The sequence below is a fragment of the Lethenteron reissneri genome, chromosome 11 (genome assembly GCF_015708825.2).
Source record: "Lethenteron reissneri isolate LAM-NWPU_2019-01 chromosome 11, ASM1570882v1, whole genome shotgun sequence".
NCBI lineage: Eukaryota > Metazoa > Chordata > Hyperoartia > Petromyzontiformes > Petromyzontidae > Lethenteron > Lethenteron reissneri.
Genome location: NC_083789.1, coordinates 12083991 through 12107237, shown reverse-complemented (window position 1 = coordinate 12107237; position 23247 = coordinate 12083991). Strand labels below are relative to the sequence as shown.

Sequence of the window (23247 nt, the reverse complement as noted above, 5' to 3'; positions counted from 1 at the left end):
GTCTGATTTCGATTTAAAGCTTTCGTGACTGCAAGGATTCATATTTCTGGTTCTTCCGGTAAAGTCACGTAGAAGGGAAATAATGAAAATAAAATTCTCACGACGTTTCGATTGCAACACAAGCAATCATCATCAGGTGTGAACACCACAGCAAGAAAATTTGAAAAGTGCCGTTTTTTTCAAATTTCCTTGCTGTGGTTTTCACACCTGATGATTGCTTTTGTGTTGCAATTGAAACGTCGTGCTAATTTTATTTGATTTTTATTATTTTATTACTTCCCTTCTACGTGACTTTACCGAAAGAACCAAGAATATGTGATGTTTCGCTGGGAGCCAAACGTGAATCACCATGCCGAACAACACGCAGAACCCAAAAAGAGATCGGAAAACCTGCTCAAGAATGTGTTTGTTGAAGTTTATGCTTACCTTTTTTTAAGTTGTACTTTTGAAGTTTATGTTTGTCAAGTTAATTGTTCTGCAAATGTATGCTGTTCAGAGTTTAATAAAAAAGATACTAATGCATAATGACACGTGAGGAGGACTCATCATTGTGTTGCGGTGCAGGTGAATACGTATTCCCTGGGGTTCCCGACACTTCTTACACAAGGAAGTAGTTGGTATTGCGAGGTATTGATAAATGACAGATTAAGTAAGAATAAGTTTAATGTACAGAGTGCATACCGTACAATGATTTAAACAAGTTGAAAGCTTATGATGGATCGGGGAACACGACACAGTCTAGGTCTCTCAAGTATCGTACGATAATTCGATTTACGTAGACAAAACAATGGCAGTTCGAATCCGATAAAGGTATAAAGAAAACTTCAATAATTGTAATTACATGACTGCAAGAAAAGCTCAATTGGCTTGTTAATAAACAAGTCTATCAAAGCTGTGCATCACATTTTAGCGTAATTACAATCTGTGACCTTAAGTACAGCGATGGTATTCGACCGACGGCTCCTGTGCAAAGATCATCCACATAGCTGCCTATGATCCTGCATTGGAGGGCTAACCCAGAATACCTGCCACCAGTAGTACCCTCGCAGAATACAAAAACAAAGGCTTCTGGGTCGTCAATTAAGGCAACGCTTTGTTAAGCCAAAGCAGTAATCCAGCGACAGCCTACAGGCAGCGCGTCAGCGTTAGCATAATCGGGAAGTGCAGGTTCTCATCATATGCGTTCTTTCCCTCCGTCTTCACCTAAAAACATGCAGACAACAGTTGGCACAATAAAAAAAACACATCAGTAAGAGTAATTCATCAGCACTAATCACTGAAATTCAACGCAGTAATTGTCAGCACATTGAATGCAGCAGGTGCAGTCGTGTTCATTATTAGCAGAGGAATGGAGACGTCAACACTTCTCACCGCAGAATGGATCGCCCAAACTTGCTGGTCGTACGCTTCCGTTTTCTCAATTTTAAACCCCGATCGCTCGGCGAGGACGCAGAACTTGTCCAGCGTGTTTCCTCTTTGCGGAGCAAACACCAGCACAGTCCCCTTGGACAAAGACCGGCAGAGACACGCAAAACCCTTTGTAGCTCAGTGTGCAAATTCAAACTAACTTAAAACTTTTTATTTTACCAGGTAAGGCCCGCTAAGCAAAATAGATTTTTTCCAGAAACGACCTGGCCACAAATGACAGGTCAACGAAGTGGCTTATCACGTGGAAATTTATAGCAGCCAAATACTCTAATAAACTCGTCTTGATTTTAAACGCGGAGGGGAAAAACCAGAGGACCCGGAGAAAAATCCACGTGACCACGGGGGAGTACATGCAAACTACAAATATACAGCAGGAGTCAGGGTCGGGATTGAATCAATGACCTCCTGTACACCAGGCGAGGCAGTTAACATCTCGCCACCGTGGCCCCCTTAATGCCCCATCTGAAGACAAGAACTCCACTGTCCCACCACACGAAAATGCCCACGGGCGCCGCCGAGCTCTTGACGGCGTAGCACTCACCCCTGGGGGCAGCAGCTTGTGCAGCGTAGCACTCACCCCTGGGGGCAGCAGCCTGTGCAGCGTAGCACTCACCCCTGCAGCCTGTGCAGCGTATCACTCACCCCTGGGGGCAGCAGCCTGTGCAGCGTAGCACTCACCCCTGGGGGCAGCAGCCTGTGCAGAGTAGCACTCACCCCTGGGGGCAGCAGCCTGTGCAGCGTAGCACTCACCCCTGGGCGCAGCAGCCTGTGCAGCGTGTCCACGAGGGAGGCCCGATAATCATCCACAAAGAGGCTGCAAGGTCACAGAGTCCGTCAGTACATTGCCCCCACAGAAGAACCACTTCCCCCCCGCCCCCCCCCCCAGTTGCAATTTACCCTGCAAACAACGGCCTCTAAAGAACCGCATCAGAACATCGCACGACAGACGCCGCCATCTCCTCCTCTACCGATGGACAATCACGAACGGCCCAGAGTGACTGGTCACCAATCGAAAACCATGGATCACGAATTGTATTGTAATGTCACTTCCCACTTTGATCATTCACCTGTGGGTCTCTATGCATATACGAGCCTCTGCATAACCCAATGCGGCTCTGTGTGAGTAAGAGGGTCTCTATAAAAGCCTGCGGATTTTTATACAAATTTAAATTATTAATCTTCACGTGAGTGTCCATCTCAAAACCATGGACCGCACACAAACATTACTGCCCGCTTCGATCATTTACCCATGGGTGTTATGAGTCTGTGGTCTTTTTACACGTCTATGGCTCTCTATGTAAATGCATTAGTCTCTATGCGAGTCTATGGTCATGTGAGTCTACGGCTCTCTATGTGAGCCTATGTTACGCTAGTGAGTCTATGAATCTCCATGTCGGCCCATGGACCGCACAGAAACACCACTGCCCATAGTAACACAACGCTGGCAGCGTTTCAGTCGCTCGCCACGAGGCTTCTAAGGCCGTCTTCTGGCTCACCCACCAGCCTCCACATGAACGTGTAAACAGTGCTCATCAACTCCCCGCCGTCCAAAACAACCCAAATACATTACGACATGCTTACACTGCTGATCTCGTCAAGGAGCATAAAACCACCACGCAAACTCCGGTCATCCTCGCGGTGGTTTTTTGCTAACCATCAAACAATGACGGTCAATGCATCGCGTGCTTTCAGATGCGCTTCTGCGGCCGTCTGGAACAATCTCCCTTCCGATGTTAGGAAGCCACTGGAGCTATGCACTTTGTTGGCTACGTGCGGTGCGAAAGAAGTTCAACGTACATACGTACGTAGAGACCCACAGACACCCATACCTACAGAGACCCATAGAGACCCATAGAACGGTTGGGTACGTACTGTAAAAAAAAAGTTCTACATACGCACGAGACACTACAGTATTGGTCACACTACTTTCCACTGACAAAAAGACTCCAGTCACAAACTCACACACACGTGGCAGGCAACATTATGGCCACCACCACGACCCCGACTGCTACACAGTGGCCGTGTGTGCAGAAACACCGCACCGTGTGCACGTCTCCACTCCGGTCCACGCGACACCCCCCCGCCGCCCCACCATCCTCATTTTCACAAATGCCAATTTTGGCTGATGTATAATAGGCAAATTGAGCTCCTGCGCACTTCACGCACCTGATAGTTGGCGAGCATGGAAAGTTGTGCCGTGCGGCGTGTGTCCCGACTCACCAGTCTGCACAAAGCAAGATGTCAAATTTTCCTTCAAGTGGAAAAATGTCCTCCTCGTTATCCCACCGTAGTACTCTAAACAGAAAAAAATACAGTTACCACTGTTAATTGAAGAAAAAAAAATCACGTTCATCTAACAGCTTTATTCACGATTCATCAGTCCCCTTTATTGCAAGATGAAACCTTTCGGATGACAGAGCAACCTTCCCAAAACCTTAATTATACAAGAAGCGTATCTGTAATTACTGTCAACTTACCGGCTTGTGACATCTGCGGCAGTAATTAAGCCAGAGGATGTATTTCTTTCCAAAATCGTGCTTACATCCATTAAATAAAACGTTAAGGGCTTTTCCTTCCAATTCAGCAGGACAGTTCAACTGATGTATTGTACGTTGTGAACTTCTTTCGTGCCGTACGTAGCCAACCATGCTAATTGGAGGTTGCGATGCACGCAATAAACCATGTTAACATCGTGCTCAAAATCATCATTTGCAATTTCTAGCCGAGCCATGCGTGACAAGACGTAGAAAAAAACACCAATTTTCGCAGACGCACGCTTCCACTCAGAAATCATTCACAAAGGATACTTTTGACGGCCTTGTCATTTCCATCCGTTAATAAAACCTCCTTAGCCTCCGATGTGATGGCAACCTGCACGGGGGTAGAAACGTAGCCACAGTTTTAAGGCCCCCCCCCCCATGATATCATTATTCACTCCGCAGATTCGGCGTGACGCTGTTATTTCCAACAAGCGTATCTTGCCACGGCGATGACGACGGCAGGCACATTAGCGCTTCGTTTTAATAAGACCTCCGCGCCTGGCGACGGCAAAATTGCCGCGAGGAGCGCTCGCGTTTCCCCGACGCCCCTACGGACGACTGCCTGTCCATCACGACTGCCCCGCGCAGTGGCGCTTTTATAAACGATTCTCGAGCCGAGCGGGGTCCGTGAGCGGTCGCGCACGGCACTCCCGAAGGGAGGAGGAGAGTGGTGTCACGACGCCACTTACCCACGGAGGCCGTCGCCCCTGTGAACCCCGCGTCCCTCGCTTCGAACAATGCAGTGACGCACGCGGGTCAAATCTCGGCATTAAAAATATCTATATAAATGGAGACGCGATTCCTTTAATACGCCTCTACATTCAAGGCACCCAGCGTCGATATCCCTTTGTGAATGCAAGCTACATTTAGCAATTTACGTTTTGCGAGCGGCGATAAGTGACGATGACATTGAAGTCTCTCTCCAGTTGACAACATCCTTTGTTGTGCGGCGCAACAGAGATGTTCGAAAATGTGCTCAAATTGCTCCCATGTAGGTTCTTACCATGAGCCCGGCCAGGCACGTCATCCCTCCTCCCAGCTCGCAGACCGAGAGCCCTCTGTTTAACGAGAAGCAGGAGGGCAACAACGAGCTCTCGACGGGACCCTCCACGGCTCAAACTCCGCGTCAACGAGCCGTGCTCGGCACGCCGCCGCTGACGCCGTCGCCACTCTCCTCCGCTACGGAAATGGTTGAGATCAGTGGTTCTTAACCAGATCAGTGGTTCTTAACCAGATCAGTGGTTCTTAACCAGATCAGTGGTTCTTAACCAGATCAGTGGTTCTTAACCAGATCAGTGGTTCTTAACCAGAACAGTGGTTCTTAACCAGATCAGTGGTTCTTAACCAGATCAGTGGTTCTTAACCAGAACAGTGGTTCTTAACCAGATCAGTGGTTCTTAACCAGATCAGTGGTTCTTAACCAGAACAGTGGTTCTTAACCAGATCAGTGGTTCTTAACCAGATCAGTGGTTCTTAAACAGAACAGTGGTTCTTAACCAGAACAGTGGTTTTTAACCAGAACAGTGGTTCTTAACCAGATCAGTGGTTCTTAACCAGATCAGTGGTTCTTAACCAGATCAGTGGTTCTTAACCAGAACAGTGGTTCTTAACCAGATCAGTGGTTCTTAGCCAGATCAGTGGTTCTTAACCAGATCAGTGGTTCTTAACCAGATCAGTGGTTCTTAACCAGATCAGTGGTTCTTAACCAGAACAGTGGTTCTTAACCAGAACAGTGGTTCTTAACCAGATCAGTGGTTCTTAACCAGAACAGTGGTTCTTAACCAGATCAGTGGCTCTTAACCAGATCAGTGGTTCTTAACCAGAACAGTGGTTCTTAACCAGATCAGTGGTTCTTAACCAGATCAGTGGTTCTTAACCAGATCAGTGGTTCTTAACCAGATCAGTGGTTCTTAACCAGATCAGTGGTTCTTAACCAGAACAGTGGTTCTTAACCAGAACAGTGGTTCTTAACCAGATCAGTGGTTCTTAACCAGAACAGCGGTTCTTAACCAGATCAGTGGTTCTTAACCAGATCAGTGGTTCTTAACCAGATCAGTGGTTCTTAACCAGATCAGTGGTTCTTAACCAGATCAGTGGTTCTTAACCTCGGGTGCACACAAACTCCTGGGGGTGTGAGATGCCCTTTCTGGTGATGCGAGACACGGGCAGATTTGTTTTCGAAGGTAAATCGTCGAAACACAAATTAAGCACAGGGACGTAAGCACAACTTACTATGTTTCATGCAACCTACGTATTTATTAACATAATAGTTTTTTTTGACGATTGAGAATCAAAGAGGTGCAAGGCTGCCGTAAACGTTCAGAACCACTGGTTTAGAAGCCCAACCCGCACGTTTCTTTACCTGAACATGTGCCTGTGTTTAATGCAGTAGAATGCCATGACCTCTTCTGCAGGCCACACACCTGGATCGATGGACATAGGAGGGGGCAAGGGGGACATACGCGTTCAGTTGAACAGAGAACTCAGAACAGAGAGGCCCAAACAGCAGAACAATGCAAGCATGATCATTTGTTAACCCGTCAAATATGTGCAAAGCCGTATGAATACAAAACAAATGTATATTCCGATGAAAATAAATAAATTCTGTTTTGAATATGCATAGCACTTTTATAAATCCACTGGATGAGGTCCTCCCCACGTCATGTCGATTATGGTGTTTAACCATACTTCACCACACCGGGACTAGGACCAGTTCAGACATCATTCGCCAACTATGATAGCCGTGGCTGGAAATTTAATTCAGGTCGGCGGGTTCATAGTGTAATGTGTTAACCACTAAACTACCGCTCCATCCCCATTTGTATTTCAGCTGTCGAAATTCTGGAACCCTTTCAACTTTCTAATTCTCATCACAAGAGCCCCTTATGCACATGCCACTGGGCTGTCCGATGCTCAAGGTAAGGACTCTCCCTGACTATGACAAGGCCCATTCATTGCCGTGCAGCAATTGCATGAAGTTCATGCCCGTGTTTCCTTGGTGGGCTGTGGGTAATACCATCACTGACCATGTTCCGTTTATCTCACGTGCACGTTTACAGCGCTTTGTCCACCCACTGCTGGATGATGCAGTATCTATCACGGGGGATTGTTTCACCATACTTTACACCACGTTGGTCGGTGTGGGTTGTGGAAGGGGCGGGGGGACCTTGGACAGCATCAGATGTCACTGCCCACTGTCAGTTATCCATAGCTGAGAATCAAACTCGGGTCGATGGGTTTATGGCGCAGACCTCTAACCGCTGCAGCACCGCTCCAGCCTTTTGTATAAATCCCCGGTGGTTATCCCTCTGATATGAGGCTGCGCCGCCGGCGATAGCGGCCTTTTATTTATTTGTGCCCGCACATCATTACCGACGCAGACCCTTCAATGTTGTTGCGTCCATCCAGCAAACGAGTTTCTTGCCAAAACTGGAAACAAACGTAAACGCTCGCTTGCACCGTCGCAGGCAATCGCCTTCCTTACGTGCACAGCGCCCCCCCCCCCCCCCCCCCCCCATGATAGTGGAGAGAGAGCGAGAGAGCGGCTGTGGGAAACACAACGCTGGCCGAGACAGCCTGACCTCCAGGCCCGGCTACGGTCACCCCGCTCCTCCGCGCCGGTGGAGGGGGTTGAAGGACTGCCCTCTAATTGGTCGCACTCTTCGTGCGACAAACCCGCGGATTGAAAGGCTCTACCTTTTTAATAGCGGCCCTTACGGCGCTAATGACATGCGGCTTGACTGTCCGTCACGCACGCGTGAGATGCAAATTTGCAAAGGGGGGGGGGGGGTCTCCGTTCGGTGCCTTCCATTCCATTCCTCAGTGACATTCACAACTACCCTAAGTACAAAGTGTCACGCAAGCTAATGGCATTAAACTCATACATTACGCCGCCGCACACCATTAATTACCTCGCAGGTCAGGATCGGAGAGGTACGAAACTACCCCCCCCTCCCCATCCAGCCCCCCCCCCCCCCAGGGCCACGGTAATTGAATTCGTCGTGACGTGAAAAGTCGCCGGTTAGAAAGCATATATTCATACAGTCCCAGCAGGGGAAGTTCACAGAGAAGTGTCTGCTGCCGAAAAAAATATTAAGTCAAACTTTTGGAAGTTGTACAATTGCCATCCATACACACACACGCGTGCATGATGGTACAAGCTACTTTGTCCTTTTGAGCGTTTGTAACATTCCACACCTTCCAAGCACTAAATGATCCGACAAGAGTTGATTCTGCTAAGTACATCTCTACACAGGCTGGCTTAACAGCATTAGGGGGGGCCAAAAGCCCCTTGAAACGGCGAGCAGACGCACTGCTGCTCAACGAGGCAGGTGCGAGCCACGGCGCTCCAGCGAGCCACGGCGCTCGGGGAGAACGGCTCCGCGAGGTCGCGGCGAGGAGAACCGCGCTCTGGCCGCTCTCCATAAAGAACTCCACCGTTAAGTTGTTCTCCCCCGCCTCCCTCATTTCACACTCCACTGCGCGCCTTTGTCCACCGGCTTTGCGCTGCTGGTAACAGGGTTGCCGGGGGATTAGGACTCCCCCGCCACCCCTCCCCCGTCCCTCTGTCGTTGTTTGTAGGACATGGCCGACCTGCCCTCCCCGACCCTGCATCGCCCCCCCCCACCGTACTCCCCACACACAGCCGGCGGTGGCCGGAGGCGGCGGCTGGGCACGGGGGCGGAAGAGACGGCGTGCGACAGCGGGGGATTAGCGGCAGCTCCCCGCGGCGCTCCGCTCCGCCAGCGCCGAGAACACCCGCGCGGCTCCACGATCCGGAGAGAAAGCGCAACGCTGCCAGAACGAAGCGGGCGGACAGAGAGGGGGGGGGGGGGGGGGCGCGAGCGCCACTCTGCGCGCGCTTCGATGCGGCGTCCGACGTTTTAGCTCCACGCGCCGGCAAGCTTCTTGTTGAATTCGGCGCCAGAAGAAGGTTCCGGCGCGTAGAGCGAAACGTCGGGCGCCGTGTCGAACAACACACCTGAGAACACGCGGGAAGACCGTGAGGCACGGCCGCGAAAAGCTACGCGCAGGGCGGGGAGGTCGGCTCCGCGACAAGCGAGGGTCATCGGCGGGGAGAGAGAGAGAGGGAGGGAACACCGCGGCTCTGGCTCCGTGGCTCCTTCAGTGGCCGCCTCTCAAGAGCCGCAGGGTTACGGGAAGCGACCCGCTGCAGGACCGACGTGTCTGCTGCGAGCGTGGCCGCCGCGTGACGCGCTCACGGGGCGCAGGGTTCACACCGGCCTCTGGGCAATCTCCGTGGACTCGAGTCGAAATTAAAAAGCCTTCCAACGCGAAAGTCGGAAAATTCCATTTCCGTGAGTTTTAACGAGCTTACGACAAAAGGGACGCGACTGTTGTGCGCCCCCTTTTGAGAAGAACATTTCCCGACGTCAAAGGCAACTCGGTGGGAACAGTGCGGGGGGGGGGGGGGGGGGGCGATGGCGCAGAGCGAGCGCCGGGCTGCGGCTCGGCAGTGCTTCAGATCGCACGCACGCGGCGCGGGGAGACGACACGGGATCTTCCGTGATCTTGAAAGCTTAATTATACATCACGCCTGCAGGCCTGAAGGGTCTAATCAAATGCAATATCCCGCGTCCGTGTCACGACGGCTCTAATTTCATCTCAATCACCAACGAGGGGGTTTTACACCGAGATGCCGAACAAATCCTCGTGCGGCTTTACGGCCTTACTTAAGATACAAATTGTGTTACACCCGCCAATTTAAAAGTGTTCTTCGGATCCGTAGCGGCCCCGGAGTGTTTGCGAAGAGCGGCCGTGGCGCTTCCCACCGCGCTCGCCGAGAGCGGGCGCTCCGTGTGCGCCAGCGCTCGACCCCCCCCCCCCTCGCGCGCCCAGACGCGGCGAGAAAGGTTCAAATTAGCGGCGGCAGGCGGGTCGTGGGCCGGCGCCGTTGCCTGGAGACTAAAAGGGTCCCCTCGGGCGAGTGTCCGAGAGTTAACATTAGCGAGGAGGTAATGAGCGGGCGCGAGGCGTTAGCGGAGGCATGACGGGGGGGGGGGGGGGTGCCGCCCGCAGCTTCATTAGCTCATCTGAGGGGGGCCCCCCCCTCATTGCCAACACTCTGTGCGCTCCTCACCCCACTTTGCCGACACCGCTACATTCCTCCGATACTTTTGAGCGGAACCTGGTGAGGGGGCAACGCTGGCCGCCGAGGCAGCGGTGGGCCGTGAGGGCACGGCGGGGGTGGGGTAGCTCGTGCTGCGGGATGGCGGGGCACCATTACACCCCCCCCCCCCCGCCCACGTGGACATTTGCTTGTTCATCCAGGAGAGCCACACTGAGTCGTACGACTCTATGTCGTACGACTCTTTGTCGTACGACTCTTTGTCCAGAGGGCACCTTCATTGGGTTTTTATTTTGAGATGCGTTCGGCCAATTAATGGCGGGTCCTGTTTATGATTTGTGTACGAGGCTGTACTTGTCCTACTCCCTGCATATCTTTGTTTCACAGCTCACAAAAACATCACAACGCTACAGCCTTCGTTCTCAGTCAGTGCTCTCTTCAACAGTACCTAGGGCAAGCACTCAAATGGGGAAACAATAATTTTCCTATCATTCTCCTGTTATGAATTACAAACGATTTTCAAGCTGGAGAAGGGGGTATCACTGTCTGAATTCAAAGCTCTGATAGAAGAAAATGTCATTGACCACTGCAATTGTTTTTAATGTTTTGCACTATACTATTTCGTGTTGTGCGTGTGGTGATTTCTTGTTGCGGACTTCTTGCCAGGTCCCCCTCGCAAAAGAGGTGTTTCACCTCAAGGTTTTTTTTACCTGGCTAAATAAAGGTGAAATAAATTAATTAATTACACGACAAGTGGGAGGAGGAAACCAGAGGACCCGGAGAAAACCGACGCCTTGTGCGAGGGGGCAATGCTCCATCGCCTTACAGATGGACACCGCTGGCGATTAGTCCACTTGCTGTAGCGCCATCTCCTGGCGAGCCAGGGCGTGGCACCTCCTCGACGCCCACAGGAGGGGAGTTTCACAAGGTCTTTGTGTGATCCACCAATCCCTGATGCCTCCACAGTGCGAGCTTACAGGCCACGTGCATACCCACCGCTGCCCGGAAGTGGTGATTCAAACACAAAACAACTTCATCCAGCGCCCTCTTCCTGTGTTTGTGGTGTGCAGATGCAAACCCGGGTGCTCGCGTAAAGCGCCATGGGAAAACGGGTCTCCAATTTTCCGCGTGTCTAAAAACCGAAGCGTTTGGTATTCAAAAATCCAAAAGAAAAACCCTTGAAGGAGAGGTGGTCGGGTGGCTCAGAGGTGAGAGCGATCAGCTTGCACCGCTGAGATCCACGGTTGGAATCCGGTTGCGATTCAACTGGGTTCTCCAATGTCGTGAGCCGATGGTCTCAGCTCATTCATCGATGACTGCACAAGTAAAATTCGGTTTGGCACTAAATTTGGCTGAATTCCAGCTCCAAGAATAAAAAATGTTGCCTGTCATGTGATGAAGACGACTCTGAGTGGCAGAGCGATTGGGAAAGTGCTGCCTCCCCTACTTTGCGAATCACAGGTCATTTGAAGGGATCTCAGAAGTAGTTCTGCGACATCTACTTCAGCGGACCTGTCCTCTAACACGAAGGGTTGTACTGCCATGTGAGAGATCCAAATGTGTTCTTCACATCAGGGCTGGACACTGATAACACAATCAGGACAAGGGTGGAGAATTTTTGCTTAAACAATAAAAAAATTAACAAGACACCTTCCATATAAAAATAGCCGTGAACATAACCGTGTACTAAAAGAACAAGTAAAATAATCGTTGATTTAAAATCATTTCACTATCACCGAAATCTCTGCTCAGAGGATGGAACATCACACGAAGTCAAAGGCCGCTCAAATGGGAATGTATCCCTTCACGTAACCACGTAAACCATTTAATTGCCGACGCGGGACAAACAACCCGGACCCCCACGGCCGTCCTTTGTACGCTCACGACAATGAGGACACAGAGCCCCCCGCGGGGGTTACGGGGCGGCGGTCAAAGCCGGGCCGGCGCTGGGCGGCACCGAGCGGCGTGCCCCCCCGCCGATGAGGCCGCGGTCCGGGAGCCGGCGGTGCTGAAGCGGCAGCGGCCACACGCCGCCACGGCACCCTGCCGTGAGTGACAGCAGAGGTGATTAGAGTAATGGGTGGACGAGGTTGTTGCCCCGCCCACCCGCTCGGATCCCACGCAGTGGAAGATCAAACGGAGTCGCCGGTGGGCAAGCGGAACGTAAACTAGCAGAAGTCTGTGCCTATAGCTCATCGGATCCGTCCAGTACGATAAATATTCTGAAGTGGGCGTGCGGATCCGCTTGGGCCCGTGCGTGGCTCGTGCCGTGGCTCGCTCCAAAGGGAGCGCGGGGAGATTGGCACGAGGTCGCAGTGCCACCGTGTATCGGGTTGTCACAAGCGTCCCACTTGGAAAACGTTCTGGCAGTCACACGAGCGACAGAGTGCGCAGGCTGCGCAACTGCACCAGGTCCTGCAGGGTACGAAGAGGTAGGCGGGAGGGGCAGGGCGCACGGGGGGGGCCCCATTTCGACTCCTCGCGCCGGGGACCGTGCCCGAGCGCGCTGCAGGGGCTCCAGAAACGATGCCTGGAGGGGCATCGTTTTATAATCCGCCAGAAGGTTATTTAATTAAAACGTCTCTGGAACTCGTCTAATGCGAAGTGGCGCATCACATGAGCGACGCTGGTGTCGGCAGAATTAAGCCGCCGGTACAAGGTCCGAGACGCTTTGCCGCTCCAATGGACGTGCGGCGCTCCCCTGCAGCCCTGGGCCAGCGGCGGACAATCCCACACTTGGACGGCGGTGGCGAGCCATCGCAGGGCACCACATTGCACGGAAACAGCGCCACTTTGCACGAGGAGGACTCCCGACGGTTAGATGAACTTGCGAACTTCCCATCGGAAGCCACGTCAGCCACCCAGGCCTTTTGTCGCAGCCTCCAGTCAACCTTCCCCGGTGGGGGTGTCGCTCATTCCCCTCTGCAGCTCCCTTCCCCCAGCCATCTGTGCTGTTGACTCCTTGCCCCTGTTCAAGTCCAGATTTCAAAACCTTCCTTTTTACCTTTTTATCTCTGCCTATGATCGACGACTGCCTCCAAGTAGGAAATAAACACCTTGAGACGAGGCTGCATTCACACGCCGCACCGTGCGTTTGTGTCTGGGATGTGCGGCGTGTGAATTGACGCCGCCCACCGACCGTCTACGAGTGTGTGTAGGCCCATAATTGGTTGTGCACGTGCGTGTAGATAGGTGCGTGGGGGCGTGGATTTGTGAGCCTGGGATGTGTCGTGCCGCGTCGTGAGCGCGTACTCACACACGTTGCCCGTGTTGTCGAAGCTGTTGAGGACGTCTTTGAGATTGACGGCGCCCACCGACTGTCTGCGAACACACAAATCAAGCGGCGGCGCTAATGTTCCACCTCATTATTCCAATTACCTTCACGAGTAACAACCTTGCCAGTGTACACATCGGCACTTAATGGGGCTCTCAGGCTGCCGAGTAACGCGAGGGCAATTTGACTGTCGCCCGCGACGTTGTTATGAAGATGAGCCGCCGGCGATGATGAGCTGCGAGGAGGAGGAATTGGCTCCGTAGCCAAGGGGGCTCACGGGGATAATTCGGGCCCTAATTTAGAGGCGAAGCCCGCGAATGCCTGCGTGACAAATCCACAAATAGTAAAAGGTACAACAAGGAAACTGAGTATTCTTGGTTCTTTCGGTAAAGTCACGAAGAAGGGAAATAATAAAATAAATTAAACAATAAAATTATCACGACGTTTCGATTGCAACACAATCAATCATCATCAGGTGTGAAAACCACAGCAAGACAATTTGAAAAAAGTGGCGGTCGAAACGTCGTGAGAATTTTATAGTTTTACTTTTATTATTTTATTATTTCCCTTCTACGTGACTTTACCGAAAGAACCAAGAATATGAATCCCTGCAGTCACGAAAGCTTTAAATCGAAATTTAAAGGAAACTGAGATTTGGGACACCTGGGAGGTTAGTTCTGAGTGCGTGTGGTTCGTGTGCGAGTGGGTATGTGGGTGTGTGCAGATGAGTGGCAGTGTAGCGGCTGACCCGAGTTCAATTCATGCTCATGACCGATAACAGTGATGATTATCTCTACCGGTTCTGGGTCTCCCCTAGGTCGGACTCAGCCTCAAATGATTACCTGGTGCGGTGTGCAAACATCAGCACCAGGGAGACAAAGGCGGCTGGCCATGGTGCTGGCCACGCACCCCCTCGTGTGTCATTCCGACCTTCATAGGTGCTCGCTAACAGCACTTGCCCCAATGGTCTGTTCAGGCTATACGGGAGATCTTTGTCTTTGTGGGTTGTGCGTGGGAATGTGTGCGTGTAGGTGCTTTCGTGCGACTGTGTGGGTGCATGGGTTTGTGAGTGCATGTGTCAGTCGGTTGTGTGTGGTAGGGTGTGTGCGTGGAAAGGTGTGTGCAAGTGTGTGGATGCATGGGTGTGCGAGCACGGGCGAGTGGGTTGTGTTGGTGCATGGATGTTATAATTTATACCGCGCCTCCCATGCAGCACATCCAATCACCAGGACAAAGGGGTATTTGAGATAATTACTCAGTGATAAAGTGATTACAGCTAAAACACAATGTTCAGTAACAATTAAGCGTAGACGATATACACGGCAAATGAAAATAAACTAAATTGAAAAGTAAAAATGTTCTTGAGGCTACTCTCTGCGAGTGTGTGTAGCTTCATAATTGCTTGTGGACGTGCGTGTAGCTAGGTGCGTGAGTGCGCGGATTTGTGAGTCTGGGATGTGTATATGCATGAGTGTTGTGTGCGATTGGATTCATCACGTGTGTTCATAATTACACGTGTGGGTTTGTGAGTGTAGTTTGTGCTTCGGATGGCTAAAACGCAGCAATTTGCTACAGTGGGGAACACAGGTGGTGCATCTGCCAGTCATCTGTTAGTCAACCCACGGCACTTGGGTCTGTCCTGTGACCTCCTGTCAGCAACGAGCCTTCGATACTTCACATGACCTCAAAGTGGACCTCGTCTGGCATCAGCGCCATAGTGATGTCACTGCCACTTAGTGGCGAATGGCGGCCCTTGTTGTTGTTGAAACCAGAAATGATTGTGTGAGGAGCACACAGATCCTTAAAAGGTCTAGACACAGTCCCATCAGTGAGCTCCTCCGGCAAGTGAGGCTGCATTGGCGGGGTCATGTAGATCACATGCCCAGCCAGCACATGCGCAAGCAGCTTCTGCTTGGCTGGATAGATGGGGCTAAGCGGGCACGGCATGGGCTAATAGAAGGACAGATGCGGTGCACAAATATGTGGAGTTGTTTGGACTTGTAGATGACTCGTACCAACAGTGTCAAGATCGACCTCTGTGGAGCAAGCACCTACAGTGGAGAGCAGAGAAGCGATGCTCACAAGAATGAACAGAGCACTGGGTGGCTAAAACGCAGCAAGTTGGCACAGTAAGGAGCACAATCAGTTAATCCATTGCACGTGGGTCTGTCCCGTGACCTCCTGTCAACGGGCCTTCGACACTTCACGTTCCCTCAAAGTGCACCTAGTGTGGCACCAACGCTCCAGTGACCTTAAGCACAAAGTGCTTGTTACAAATGAGCCACAATACCTTGTTGATCTCGCCAAGGAGCATAAACCATCACGCAAACCCCGGTTATCCTCGCAGAAGCTTTCGACTAACCATCGAACAAAGACGGTCATTTTATCGCGTGCTTTCAGATGGGCTTCTGCGGCCATCTGGAATGCTCTTCCTTCCGATATTAAGAAGCCACTGGAGCTATGGACTATTAAATCTAGATTTAAAACTAATTTCTCTCGTACTGCCTTTTGTGCTGAGTTTGTTGTCCTTCCAATGAGTACGGTTGGCTACGTACGGTGTGAAAGAAGTTAAACATACATACGCAGTGGCGAATGGCAGTTGTTGTTGTAGTATCCAATGCGGTAGTCCAGCGGTTAGCGCGAGCGCTAGGAACTCGGCAAATCCTAGTTCGATTTCCGATATGAACTAGGCCCAGGCCTGCCCAAGGTCTATTCGGCTTCAAATGAGTACCTACTGTGATGTTTAAACATTGCCACTCGGGTGACAAAGCCAGCCACGCGTGGTGCTGGCCACCCACCCCCTCGTGTGCCGTTGCCAGCCCTCATAGGTGCTCGCAAACAGCACTTGCCCCAACAGTCAGTCACAGCCTACGTAGGGGGGGGTCTGTCGTGTAGCATGTGGCAGTGGCAGCATCCCCTCACCGGATGAGCGCATGGCGCGGCAGCATCTGTGAGCAGGAGAATCGGAGCCACTCGGCTCCACCCGGGGCCTCCTCGTCCTCCCCGTGCCGCTCCACCCTGAAGAGCCCAAACGAAGCAAAGCGACGCACGGAGGCGGAGGAGGCAGCCCTCGGCTCCACGCAGCCAGAGCGCAACGCCTGTGGAGGGGAGGGAGAGACCATCGCGGACCACCCCCGTCAAGTCACGGTCAGTAACGGAGTTCTGCGTGGGGGTCCCCGAGGACTGTGGACCCCGATAGAAGCAGCCTGTGGAGGCCTTCATCCGGCAGGGAATTGACTGACGATGATGACGATGATGACGATGATGACGTTTTCATGTTTGTGCGTGATTTTGTTTTATCGCTCCCGTAGCGTAACACACAGCTGCAGATTACCAATTTGAAAGGCGCTTTATGAAAAATGAGTTTATTATTCTAATATTATTTCATTGCAAATTGTCGTTTTGGTGACCCAGGTGAATGTTGTAAATTAAACTACCTCGGTCTCTTGAGTTCTTACCTGGTTAAACAAATACTCCTGACTTGATCATAATCATCGTTCATTCACTGCTTGACGTGGCACCACGCACAAGTCCTAAGCAGTTGACACTGCATTTATTTCACGACATTCTAATAAATGTCGGAGTCTATTTTGAAACAAGAATCAGTCAATTGGTTCAACAGTAGAGCGAGCGGCTCGCAATCGGATGGTTGCGAGGTCAAATCCCCGTTAGGGGCAGTTGACTAAGCTCATCATCCCTTTGGGGTGTATAAAATGACTCCCGCACCCTCCTGCTGCTGCTCTATAGGCAGCCGTGGTTACTGAGAGTGGCAGTCAGTCTTTACCCGGCTCATTGAGCCACAAGATTCTACCTGGCTCTGCCATAGTCTGGCTCACTGAGCCGCAGTCTCTACCCAGCTCTGCCATAGTCTGGCTCAATGAGCCATGAGATTCTCCCCGGCTCTGCCATAGTCTGGCTCAATGAGCCACCAGTCTCTACCCGGCTCTGCCATAGTCTGGCTCACTGAGCCACGAGATTCTCCCCAGCTCTGCCATAGTCTGGCTCACTGAGCCACAGTCTCTACCCGGCTCTGCCATAGTCTGGCTCAATGAGCCGCAGTCTCTCCCCGGCTCTGCCAGTCTGGCTCAATGAGCCACGAGATTCTTCCCGGCTCTGCCATAGTCTGGCTCACTGAGCCGCAGTCTCTAACGGCTCTGCCATAGTCTGGCTCATTGAGCTACGATATTCTCCCCGGCTCTGCCATAGTCTGGCTCAATGAGCCGCAGTCTCTCCCTGGCTCTGCCATAGTCTGGCTCACTGAGCCTCAGTCTCTCCCCCGCTCTGCCATAGTCTGGCTCACTGAGCCGCAGTCTCTACCCAGCTCTGCCACAGTCTGGCTCAATGAGCCGCAGACTCTACCCAGCTCTGCCATAGTCTGGCTCACTGAGCCGCAGTCTCTACCCAGCTCTGCCACAGTCTGGCTCAATGAGCCGCAGTCTCTACCCGGCTCTGCCATAGTCTGGCTCACTGAGCCTCAGTCTCTACCCAGCTCTGCCATAGTCTGGCTCACTGAGCCGCAGTCTCTACCCAGCTCTGCCACAGTCTGGCTCACTGAGCCGCAGTCTCTACCCAGCTCTGCCACAGTCTGGCTCACTGAGCCGCAGTCTCTCCCCGGCTCTGCCACAGTCTGGTTCACTGAGCCACAGTCTCTACCCAGCTCTGCCACAGTCTGGCTCACTGAGCCGCAGTCTCTACCCAGCTCTGCCACAGTCTGGCTCACTGAGCCGCAGTCTCTACCCAGCTCTGCCATAGTCTGGCTCACTGAGCCGCAGACTCTACCCAGCTCTGCCATAGTCTGGCTCACTGAGCCGCAGTCTCTACCCGGCTCTGCCATAGTCTGACTCACTGAGCCGCAGTCTCTACCCGGCTCTGCCATAGTCTGGCTCAATGAGCCGCAGTCTCTACCCGGCTCTGCCATAGTCTGGCTCAATGAGCCGCAGTCTCTACCCAGCTCTGCCATAGTCTGGCTCACTGAGCCGCAGTCTCTACCCGGCTCTGCCATAGTCTGGCTCACTGAGCCGCAGTCTCTACCCGGCTCTGCCATAGTCTGGCTCAATGAGCCGCAGTCTCTACCCAGCTCTGCCATAGTCTGGCTCAATGAGCCGCAGTCTCTACCCAGCTCTGCCATAGTCTGGCTCAATGAGCCGCAGTCTCTACCCAGCTCTGCCATAGTCTGGCTCACTGAGCCGCAGTCTCTACCCAGCTCTGCCATAGTCTGGCTCAATGAGCCGCAGTCTCTACCCAGCTCTGCCATAGTCTGGCTCACTGAGCCGCAGTCTCTACCCAGCTCTGCCATAGTCTGGCTCACTGAGCCGCAGTCTCTACCCAGCTCTGCCATAGTCTGGCTCAATGAGCCGCAGTCTCTACCCAGCTCTGCCATAGTCTGGCTCACTGAGCCGCAGTCTCTACCCAGCTCTGCCATAGTCTGGCTCACTGAGCCGCAGTCTCTACCCAGCTCTGCCATAGTCTGGCTCAATGAGCCGCAGTCTCTACCCAGCTCTGCCATAGTCTGGCTCAATGAGCCGCAGTCTCTACCCAGCTCTGCCATAGTCTGGCTCACTGAGCCGCAGTCTCTACCCAGCTCTGCCATAGTCTGGCTCACTGAGCCGCAGTCTCTACCCAGCTCTGCCATAGTCTGGCTCAATGAGCCGCAGTCTCTACCCAGCTCTGCCACAGTCTGGCTCAATGAGCCGCAGTCTCTACCCGGCTCTGCCATAGTCTGGCTCACTGAGCCGCAGTCTCTCCCCGGCACTGTCATAGTCTGGCTCACTGAGCCGCATTCTCTACCCAGCTCTGCCATAGTCTGGCTCACTGAGCCGCAGTCTCTACCCAGCTCTGCCATAGTCTGGCTCACTGAGCCGCAGTCTCTACCCAGCTCTGCCATAGTCTGGCTCACTGAGCCGCAGTCTCTACCCAGCTCTGCCATAGTCTGGCTCACTGAGCCGCAGTCTCTACCCAGCTCTGCCATAGTCTGGCTCAATGAGCCGCATTCTCTACCCAGCTCTGCCATAGTCTGGCTCACTGAGCCGCAGTCTCTACCCAGCTCTGCCATAGTCTGGCTCACTGAGCCGCAGTCTCTACCCAGCTCTGCCATAGTCTGGCTCACTGAGCCGCAGTCTCTACCCAGCTCTGCCATAGTCTGGCTCACTGAGCCGCAGTCTCTACCCAGCTCTGCCATAGTCTGGCTCAATGAGCCGCAGTCTCTACCCAGCTCTGCCATAGTCTGGCTCACTGAGCCGCAGTCTCTCCCCAGCTCTGCCATAGTCTGGCTCAATGAGCCGCAGTCTCTACCCAGCTCTGCCATAGTCTGGCTCAATGAGCCGCAGTCTCTACCCGGCTCTGCCATAGTCTGGCTCAATGAGCCGCAGTCTCTCCCCAGCTCTGCCATAGTCTGGCTCAATGAGCCGCAGTCTCTACCCAGCTCTGCCATAGTCTGGCTCACTGAGCCGCAGTCTCTACCCGGCTCTGCCATAGTCTGGCTCAATGAGCCGCAGTCTCTACCCAGCTCTGCCATAGTCTGGCTCAATGAGCCGCAGTCTCTACCCAGCTCTGCCATAGTCTGGCTCAATGAGCCGCAGTCTCTACCCAGCTCTGCCATAGTCTGGCTCACTGAGCCGCAGTCTCTACCCAGCTCTGCCATAGTCTGGCTCAATGAGCCGCAGTCTCTACCCAGCTCTGCCATAGTCTGGCTCACTAAGCCGCAGTCTCTACCCAGCTCTGCCATAGTCTGGCTCACTGAGCCGCAGTCTCTACCCAGCTCTGCCATAGTCTGGCTCAATGAGCCGCAGTCTCTACCCAGCTCTGCCATAGTCTGGCTCACTGAGCCGCAGTCTCTACCCAGCTCTGCCATAGTCTGGCTCACTGAGCCGCAGTCTCTACCCAGCTCTGCCATAGTCTGGCTCAATGAGCCGCAGTCTCTACCCAGCTCTGCCATAGTCTGGCTCAATGAGCCGCAGTCTCTACCCAGCTCTGTCTCTACCCAGCTCTGCCATAGTCTGGCTCACTGAGCCGCAGTCTCTACCCAGCTCTGCCATAGTCTGGCTCAATGAGCCGCAGTCTCTACCCAGCTCTGCCATAGTCTGGCTCACTGAGCCGCAGTCTCTACCCAGCTCTGCCATAGTCTGGCTCACTGAGCCGCAGTCTCTACCCAGCTCTGCCATAGTCTGGCTCAATGAGCCGCAGTCTCTACCCAGCTCTGCCATAGTCTGGCTCAATGAGCCGCAGTCTCTACCCAGCTCTGCCATAGTCTGGCTCACTGAGCCGCAGTCTCTACCCAGCTCTGCCATAGTCTGGCTCACTGAGCCGCAGTCTCTACCCAGCTCTGCCATAGTCTGGCTCAATGAGCCGCAGTCTCTACCCAGCTCTGCCACAGTCTGGCTCAATGAGCCGCAGTCTCTACCCGGCTCTGCCATAGTCTGGCTCACTGAGCCGCAGTCTCTCCCCGGCACTGTCATAGTCTGGCTCACTGAGCCGCATTCTCTACCCAGCTCTGCCATAGTCTGGCTCACTGAGCCGCAGTCTCTACCCAGCTCTGCCATAGTCTGGCTCACTGAGCCGCAGTCTCTACCCAGCTCTGCCATAGTCTGGCTCACTGAGCCGCAGTCTCTACCCAGCTCTGCCATAGTCTGGCTCACTGAGCCGCAGTCTCTACCCAGCTCTGCCATAGTCTGGCTCACTGAGCCGCATTCTCTACCCAGCTCTGCCATAGTCTGGCTCACTGAGCCGCAGTCTCTACCCAGCTCTGCCATAGTCTGGCTCACTGAGCCGCAGTCTCTACCCAGCTCTGCCATAGTCTGGCTCACTGAGCCGCAGTCTCTACCCAGCTCTGCCATAGTCTGGCTCACTGAGCCGCAGTCTCTACCCAGCTCTGCCATAGTCTGGCTCAATGAGCCGCAGTCTCTACCCAGCTCTGCCATAGTCTGGCTCACTGAGCCGCAGTCTCTCCCCAGCTCTGCCATAGTCTGGCTCAATGAGCCGCAGTCTCTACCCAGCTCTGCCATAGTCTGGCTCAATGAGCCGCAGTCTCTACCCGGCTCTGCCATAGTCTGGCTCAATGAGCCGCAGTCTCTCCCCAGCTCTGCCATAGTCTGGCTCAATGAGCCGCAGTCTCTACCCAGCTCTGCCATAGTCTGGCTCACTGAGCCGCAGTCTCTACCCGGCTCTGCCATAGTCTGGCTCAATGAGCCGCAGTCTCTACCCAGCTCTGCCATAGTCTGGCTCAATGAGCCGCAGTCTCTACCCAGCTCTGCCATAGTCTGGCTCAATGAGCCGCAGTCTCTACCCAGCTCTGCCATAGTCTGGCTCACTGAGCCGCAGTCTCTACCCAGCTCTGCCATAGTCTGGCTCAATGAGCCGCAGTCTCTACCCAGCTCTGCCATAGTCTGGCTCACTAAGCCGCAGTCTCTACCCAGCTCTGCCATAGTCTGGCTCACTGAGCCGCAGTCTCTACCCAGCTCTGCCATAGTCTGGCTCAATGAGCCGCAGTCTCTACCCAGCTCTGCCATAGTCTGGCTCACTGAGCCGCAGTCTCTACCCAGCTCTGCCATAGTCTGGCTCACTGAGCCGCAGTCTCTACCCAGCTCTGCCATAGTCTGGCTCAATGAGCCGCAGTCTCTACCCAGCTCTGCCATAGTCTGGCTCAATGAGCCGCAGTCTCTACCCAGCTCTGTCTCTACCCAGCTCTGCCATAGTCTGGCTCACTGAGCCGCAGTCTCTACCCAGCTCTGCCATAGTCTGGCTCACTGAGCCGCAGTCTCTACCCAGCTCTGCCATAGTCTGGCTCACTGAGCCGCATTCTCTACCCAGCTCTGCCATAGTCTGGCTCACTGAGCCGCAGTCTCTACCCAGCTCTGCCATAGTCTGGCTCACTGAGCCGCAGTCTCTACCCAGCTCTGCCATAGTCTGGCTCACTGAGCCGCAGTCTCTACCCAGCTCTGCCATAGTCTGGCTCACTGAGCCGCAGTCTCTACCCAGCTCTGCCATAGTCTGGCTCAATGAGCCGCAGTCTCTACCCAGCTCTGCCATAGTCTGGCTTACTGAGCCGCAGTCTCTCCCCAGCTCTGCCATAGTCTGGCTCAATGAGCCGCAGTCTCTACCCAGCTCTGCCATAGTCTGGCTCAATGAGCCGCAGTCTCTACCCGGCTCTGCCATAGTCTGGCTCAATGAGCCGCAGTCTCTCCCCAGCTCTGCCATAGTCTGGCTCAATGAGCCGCAGTCTCTACCCAGCTCTGCCATAGTCTGGCTCAATGAGCCGCAGTCTCTACCCAGCTCTGCCATAGTCTGGCTCACTGAGCCGCAGTCTCTACCCAGCTCTGCCATAGTCTGGCTCAATGAGCAGCAGTCTCTACCCAGCTCTGCCATAGTCTGGCTCACTGAGCCGCAGTCTCTCCCCGGCTCTGCCATAGTCTGGCTCACTGAGCCGCAGTCTCTACCCGGCTCTGCCATAGTCTGGCTCACTGAGCCGCAGTCTCTACCCGGCTCTGCCATAGTCTGGCTCACTGAGCCGCAGTCTCTACCCGGCTCTGCCATAGTCTGGCTCACTGAGCCGCAGTCTCTACCCAGCTCTGCCATAGTCTGGCTCACTGAGCCGCAGTCTCTACCCAGCTCTGCCATAGTCTGGCTCACTGAGCCGCAGTCTCTACCTGACGCAGGATTTCCCACCGCTGCGCCGCCTTCGCGTCTCCTCTCGCTTCCGTGGCCATCTTGGTACGGGAGAAGCCGTTGCCACGGAGACGCCGCCTGACGTCACAGCGCAAGCCGCGACAGCCAATGGGAAGAGACATCGCCCCCCACCACCCATAAGCCCCCCCCCCCATCCACCACGACCCACCCACCCCCCATCACCCCCACCCAACATGGCCAACCGTCAACTCCCACGCGGTTCCCGTACGCAACCTCCGGGAGGAACTCGGAAATCC

General features: G+C 53.6%; 1 protein-coding gene across 1 annotated transcript; it reads right to left on the bottom strand.

Annotated features, from left to right (window-relative positions):
* Positions 1-645: 645 nt before the first annotated feature.
* On the bottom strand, positions 646-23080 carry CAMKMT (calmodulin-lysine N-methyltransferase). Its single transcript, XM_061550151.1, has 11 exons — positions 22972-23080; positions 16253-16428; positions 13313-13377; positions 6331-6391; positions 4972-5026; positions 4236-4299; positions 3906-3972; positions 3649-3723; positions 2179-2242; positions 1372-1503; positions 646-1203 (listed from the first exon to the last, which is right to left on the bottom strand). The coding sequence occupies exons 1-11, from the start codon at positions 23029-23031 to the stop codon at positions 1126-1128; spliced, it is 897 nt and encodes a 298-aa protein (XP_061406135.1). The 5' UTR covers positions 23032-23080; the 3' UTR covers positions 646-1125.
* Between the last annotated feature and the right edge of the window lie 167 nt (positions 23081-23247).

Bases quoted from the DNA above. Each gene is read 5' to 3' on its own strand.
- CAMKMT (XM_061550151.1), bottom strand. From the start codon at position 23,031: ATGGCCACGGAAGCGAGAGGAGACGCGAAGGCGGCGCAGCGGTGGGAA. The intron at 2,243-3,648 runs GTGAGTCGGGAC...GTGACCTTGCAG, and splicing joins ATCTTGCTTTGTGCAGACTG to CCTCTTTGTGGATGATTATC. The intron at 1,504-2,178 runs GTGAGTGCTACG...TCTTTGTCCAAG, and splicing joins ACAGGCTGCTGCGCCCAGGG to GGGACTGTGCTGGTGTTTGC.